We start from the raw sequence: 6,907 nt of genomic DNA, 5'->3' as shown, positions 1-6,907 counted from the left end.
GCTGACGTGGGGTTTCCATACCCTCATTGAAGGCAAGGAAGGGCTCTCCTCTACAAGAGTCATCGTACCCGTTTTGTGGATGGGTGTTGGGATTCCTGTGCTGTAGCAGGAGGGGAGGAGTGCACTCACATGAGGCTGGTAGCCTTTCCACGGTGTGGGAGCATCTCCTGCTGCTGCAGCCAGGGAAACTTGGCACTTCACCTGGACATGGGAGAGAGAGATTTATGAGGTTTTCCAAGGGGAATTAAATCCCATGAAAATGGTTGGTCCTAGACATTGCCTCCTGCATGGAGCGCTTTATCCACAACCCCTTTGGGATACAGTGACAAGAAGGCAAGTGCCTGTTTGCAGACTAGTTTCAGGCAAGTCAGTGGAAGAGCCATTCTGGAATGGTGGAGGGGTCCCTGTCTGCACTGGACAGAAGGTTTTCCCCTCAACCCAAAGACAGCACCCAGAGGATGGAGACCTTTAGCACAAAATCCATGTTTTACCATGAACACGTTTGTGTTGCTTTTTAGGACTCCAAACGCTTTGAAGGGATTGATGCGGACTTTAAAGAACTGGCCTATGAAACTCAGAAAACCCCAAATGTGGTTGAGGCCACCAATAAACCAGGTCTGTCCCAACAACTGGAGGACATTCAGAGTAGGTAGGTACAACTTCAGTCCCAGGATTTTGTCAGAGACTGGGATCAGCTCTAATAAGTTGGTTTAACCTGTGCTCCAAGGCTTTCCTTCTGGACTGTGCGTTCTTTGCATTCACACATTGAGTCTTTTTATTCATGATCCATCACCCTGAAGCCCCCAAGGTGGATTCTGGCTTTGCGTATGTGCAAACTCTTATCTTGAATATTGATTTGCACACATACAAAGCTAGGCACTCAGTTGGTTTTAATAACATGTGGCCTCACTGCCACCCCAAATTTGGTGTCTTAAATATCTATTTAGCAGTCCAAGCAGGGATATCTGCAGCAGAGCTGATCCCATGTGCTTTAATTAACAAAATTATCTTTGTGTGTGTACCCTTCACAGATGGTATAACTAAACTCCCTGAGAAAGACCTTAATGTCCAGAGATGGATACAGTTCTCACCTAACATATGAGCTACTCTACCTGGAACACACCTAACAAGTTAACGTGAGAGCTGTTGTGTCAGTAATAACTATCCATTTAAAATAGAGATCTAATTTTACTTCCTAAACAGATAAGGCCCGTGTTCCCCACAGAGGACTAACTGCATGTTATTTATGAACTTTGAAAGCTCAGCAGCAGTTTAACATGTAAACACTGAGAGATTCATTTTAGAACGGAGCAAACAAGTTTCTTTTCAGGCTTCACAAGCACAAAAAGCTGAGTAGGTTTGAATCAGACTTTAAAATGTGCTCATTAGAATAAAAGCAGTTTTGGAAACTTTCATCCTAGTGTGAAATCACCTGTGGCAGTTGAGAGCTTGTCTAAAACAGTAAGTCAGACTGCAAAGCCTTTCTAGCCTCTTCTTCCACCTGTGTTTCTGCTTTTTGGTGAGGATTCTCTGACTCTTTGTCTGTTTGACCCTTGGGAGTGGAGAGAGATCTATGAGTTACTATGTGCTTTGTTATCTATTTGGAAAATGCTGTAAAGGACCAGCCTGCAGGCTCAGCTCATGTCTGGCATTTCCCCATGGGAGGGGAGAATCTGCTCGATAACCCAAACTGTAGCACGACACATTAAAGGATATTCACCCGCCTGTCCTGGGCTCTATTTTTCTGCTCTTCTCCCCAGGTTGTCCCTGTGTGAGAAGGCTTTGGCTGAATATTTGGACATGAAAAGGTTGGCCTTTCCCAGATTTTACTTTGTTTCTTCAGCAGATTTATTGGATATTCTTTCCAATGGCACCAACCCACAGCTGGTAAGCCTTGCACTATGTCACCTTCACATTTTCCAGCTGTCAGTAATGTCAGGGTGGAAGATGCTGTCTAGGGACTCAGCTGTAGCTTATCCTTTCTTGAGTGCCTTTTCTCCCACCCTCACTTGGATTAACAATAACTCTTTCACTGCTGGCCTTCATCTGTCGTCTCTGAAAGGCAATGCGCACACCGTATGTTGTCCCATCTGTCCCTGGTGATGCTTGCAGATGGTTCTGAAAGCACTGCACAGAGCAGAGCTATGTTCTTGATACCATAAAAACAGTGGGTTTGTTTCTGCTGGGATACAGTGAGGTTGGGGGAAACCATTTCTTGAGGATCTCAGCCAAAACTTGTTGCTGAGCTTGGTTCCCCAAGCTGGGATGCCAGCAAACAGCATCTGTTGTTGAAAGAGCCACAGACCGATCATTCAAATGTGACAGTGTTGACAACCGAGGGCTTGGAGACGTCTCTGTTTTTAGGCAGAGGAGACATCTGCTAGTCAGCCACTTCTTCCTTCCCCCATGCAAAGGTCTTTGGGATGGCCTGTTTACAGGGGAAGAGCAGAACACAGCCTGGAAGAGGTAAGACAGCTGGTGGTCAGACAGTGGCTGTGGCCAAGGCAGGACTTCCTTGGGTTGCCACCCACCCCTGCACAGCTCTGCTTGGCCTTGTTTGGGACGCATCTTTTATTCAGAGGTTGGTGCATAAAACCAGTCAAAACGTTCACAGCAAAAGGCGAGTGTTGGATGATGAACAAAGTCCTAATTCTGTCTTTTGGTAGCGAGTATTTTCACTTTCTTCAGGCTTTCCACCATTTTCAGTATTGATGTGAGCACAGGAATGGAGCAGGTTTGCATGTGTATTTGGAAATGCTGTTGTTTACCTCTAACCTTTAACGCTGCTTCTATCTGTGTCTGCTGCTGGGTGATTTCAGCCCACAGAGTATCATAAATACATAGTTGATTGATATTTAAAATGAAGAGGAAAAAAAAAACACAGGAAGCAAAGATACTGTGTTGAAATGCTCTATTGAGTAAGAAGAAATTCCTGGTGTTTTCTGTTATTCAAAAGTATTTGCAGTAAAATCAAAGTAAATGTCAAGCAGGATCATACATAGATACACTCTCAGCCTTCCCAATGTAGTTTCAAAGTCTGATGATTCCTAAAGGAGGATTAAATACACAATGACATTATCCTCGTGAACTGGGTGCTGAACTTGTGCAGACTCAGGTGCGTTCGGGCTCTGGCAGCAGGATCGCAGCAAGTGCTGGGGTTGTGTCCGAACCCTCCAGACTGGACAGGGTCTGGGAAGGGGCAGCTGGGGATTTGTGACCAGAAGCTTCTACATGTAAGAAAAAGTTTCTACGGTTTACTTACGGTTTGAAAAGAGATAAGCTTATGGCCTCAAGATACGCTTAATGGCCTCAAGTTGTGCCAGGGGAGGTTCAGATTGGATATTGTAAAAAAATTCTTCCCAGAAAGGGCTGTGGGGCATGGGAACAGGCTGCCCAGGGCAGTGCTGGAGTCACCATCCCTGGAGGGGTTTAAAAGACATTTAGACGAGGTTCTTAGGGACATGGATTAGTGCCAGAGCTAGGGTATGGCTGGACTTGATCCTGAGGGTTTCTTCCACCCAAAATGATTCTGTGATCTGGGGGGATGCTGAGTGCCCTGTGCTTCTCAGAGTCACTTAGCACCTCCCAGGGTTTGGCCCTGCTTGTATGTGTGTGAGAAGCTGCGTGCACTTGCAGCACAGCTCATGAGAGGGAGGGTTGTAGTTCTTTGTGAGTCAGTGAGTCAGAATTAGATGGACAAATCCACCTCCACCCTTCCTTCTCTGAAAGCATCAGAGCATTGGGCATCTCACGCAGAATCCCAGAATGTCAGGGTTGGAAGGGACCTGGAAAGCTCATCCAGTGCAATCCCCCCATGGAGCAGGAACACCCAGCTGAGGTTCCACAGGAAGGGGTCCAGGCGGGTTTGAATGGCTGCAGAGAAGGAGACTCCACAACCTCCCTGGGCAGCCTGGGCCAGGCTCTGACACCCTCACTGAGAAGAAGTTTCTTCTCAAATTTAAGTGAAACCTCCTGTGTTCCAGTTTGTACCCATTGCCCCTTGTCCTGTCACTGGTTGTCACTGAGGAGAGCCTGGCTCCATCCTCCTGACACTGCCCCTTTATATATCTGTAAACATGAATGAGTCCCCCCTCAGTCTCCTCTTCTCCAGCTCCAGAGCCCCAGCTCCCTCAGCCTTTCCTCACACGGGAGATGCTCCACTCCCTTCAGCATCTTGGTGGCTGCGCTGGACTCTCTCCAGCAGTTCCCTGTCCTTCTGGAACTGAGGGGCCACAACTGCACACAATATTCCAGATGTGGTCTCCCCAGGGCAGAGCAGAGGGGCAGGAGAACCTCTCTGACCTACTGACCACCCCCTTCTAACCCACCCCAGGTACCATTGGCTTCCTGGCCACAAGGGCCCACTGCTGGCTCATGGTCACCCTGCTGTCCCCAGGACCCCCAGGTCCCTTTCCCTCATTTCTCATCTCCCCCATGGGAGTTTTTCTACCTCTCTGCTGTAATTGAGAGAGGCAGCTCCTGTCTGGGACTGCTTTGGGAGCTTCCCCTTTCTGTGGGGACGTCAATCCTAGGAGAATCTCACCTTCATTGGCGTGGGGCGCGCAGTGATGCAGTTGTGTGTTACGCAGTGGTCTGGAAGAAGTGCTGGTGACCTGCTCAGCTCCCAGCAGGCAGATGCTGATGTTGAGAGCCCACAGCATCTCCCTGTTGGCTTTGCAGACTCAGATGGAGGTGAACAGGAAAGAACTGAATTATTCTTTTCCTTCTGGAAGAGTGCTTTTGGTGAACATGGTTGTTCTATAGGAGGTCTGGGCTGTTTATCATAGGTCTTAGGCAGAAATAAAGATCTTTCTTCTCCATGAAAGAGAATTTAGGATATTTCACTAGCACAAAATCAGTTTCTAGTAGTGGAAAAACAGGAAAGTTCATAGTGAAGAAAACTCCACGTTGTGCTGAGAATAGGATGAGGTGGAGAAATGGCTACAGACTTCTCATCACTACATGTAGGGAAATTTGGGGTAGGAGTCATGAGGTGTTTCAATGTTTTCTATGCTTTTGCTCTGTATGGAAGATTTCCCAATGGAGAAACATGATTTATTAAGGCATGTCTGTTTTCTAAATTACGTAGAAATAGGTGGAAGTATTACAAGAGACAGCAAGAGGCTTTTGTTGGCAGTATGTTGGCCACATTTGAGAAGATGTGGTGCTACCTAAATATCCAAGATATTTTGTTAACATGATTTTGCTTGTGACATGTATAGTGATCTTCATTCCGCTCGTCCTATCTCGGTTGCTTTATTTACACAACCCGTTTTGCAGGTGCAACGTCATCTTTCCAAACTCTTTGACAGCTTGGCCAGGATGAAATTCCAGCTGGACTCTGAGCAGAAGCCAACCAAGGTTGGCCTGGGAATGTACAGTAGAGAGGAGGAGTACGTCAGCTTCAGCGAGCCCTGGGACTGCAGTGGGCAGGTGAGAGGGAAGTCCTTGTCTATCAAAACTGTCCGGTGGAGTCTGCTCCCCTGCCCCTCGTGTGAGATCCCTTGCCAAGACGTCATAGAGCTTCACTGCTCTCCCCTGGTGCATGAGAAAAGCTGGAAGAGGTGGTGATTTAGTACCTCCTTACACCACAACCTTTCGTGTCACTCTGGATAGGTCCTCACTAAGGGGGGACGTGGATGTCGCAGTCCACTGTGAGAGAAAGAGCTGTGCCATTTTTCTGACTAGGTTTTTAATTTGATTTTTTCTAAGACCTTTTGAAGGTTAGTCTTAAAGCTTGCTACAAATATCCTCGGTGAGGGAGGGGATGCAGACTGAAAAGAGACTAAGCTATTCCATAGTACCTCTGCACGGGTGTGTTTGGCAGGAGAAGGCCTTTTACCTGTTTCTCAAGTCTTCATTATTTCATACCACAAGTGAAAGTATGAAATGTAAGAATCAAGCTACTGCTCAGCTTATCTATCCTGGTAGTTTCACCTTTCTGCATGGTCTATTACAGGAAGCTAAAGTACGTAATACCGGCTACTGAGCTCCCCAGCAATGGAGCTTGCTGCGTTCAGTCTGTCTTCTTGTTGAGGGCTTTGCCTGTGAAATATGAAATTCAGCAGGAATTGTGTTCCCAAGTTTGGCAGCATCTTTCTTCTGCTGCTGGCAGACTGCCCACATCCCACCAGGGATTCTGTCATGGCCTGGAGGTGGAACACACCTGACCAAATTATTCATTGACGGAGTTCATTTTGGTTCCTCCTGTAGCTAGAGTTCAAGAAAAAAATCTGTCTTCTGTTCTTGGTGTCTGGAAGTAGATGCTAATCCTACAGTACCAGAATTAGCCAAATCTACCCAGTCTGAAGGAGGCTGTGAGGTTTGGTTAACTCATAGAATGTCCTGAGCTGGAAGGGACCCACCAGGATCATGGAGTCCAAGTCCTGTCCCTGCAGTGACAACCCCACAGGTCACCCCGTGTGTCTGAGGACGTTGTCCAGTCTCTCCTTGAACACTGTCAGGTTGGGGCTGTGACACCTCCCTGGGAGCCTGTTCAGTGTCCAGCACCTCTGGGTGAAGAACCTTTCCCTCATGTCCAGTCTAAAGAGAACTGAGATGCTTGCCTCATTTCCTATCTTCACTAATTACCAAAGGCACTTAAGAAGAGCAAATGTGTTACTGGGATTTAATCTCTTTTCCAGGTTGAAGTCTGGCTCAGTCATGTACTAGACAGCATGAGGGCTACTGTGAGAGATGAGATGACAGAAGCCGTCATGGCTTATGAGGAAAAACCAAGGGAACAATGGCTCTTTGACTATCCTGCCCAGGTATCTGCCACTGCTTCTTATCACCACTCAGGCTGGCTCGTGGAAAGGTAGCTCTTGGGTTCCCCATCAGTCCTGCCCTTCCCTTCTTTCAGCAGCTGTGGACAGGCATGTTTCTGGCCTCCACCTTGCTATCCAGG

At 47.3% G+C, this 6,907-nt stretch overlaps 1 protein-coding gene across 1 annotated transcript; it reads left to right on the top strand.

Annotated features, from left to right (window-relative positions):
- The first annotated feature begins 521 nt into the window (after window positions 1-521).
- LOC139825803 (dynein axonemal heavy chain 9-like) lies at window positions 522-6,821 on the top strand. The gene is made up of 4 exons (XM_071800098.1): window positions 522-649; window positions 1,761-1,887; window positions 5,281-5,433; window positions 6,645-6,821. The coding sequence occupies exons 2-4, from the start codon at window positions 1,801-1,803 to the stop codon at window positions 6,819-6,821; spliced, it is 417 nt and encodes a 138-aa protein (XP_071656199.1). The 5' UTR covers window positions 522-649; window positions 1,761-1,800.
- The last annotated feature ends 86 nt before the right edge of the window (window positions 6,822-6,907 follow it).

This window comes from Patagioenas fasciata, chromosome 29 (genome assembly GCF_037038585.1).
Source record: "Patagioenas fasciata isolate bPatFas1 chromosome 29, bPatFas1.hap1, whole genome shotgun sequence".
Lineage (NCBI taxonomy): Eukaryota > Metazoa > Chordata > Aves > Columbiformes > Columbidae > Patagioenas > Patagioenas fasciata.
Note: the sequence above shows the minus strand (reverse complement) of the source record. Positions and strands in the feature narration are given on the sequence as shown.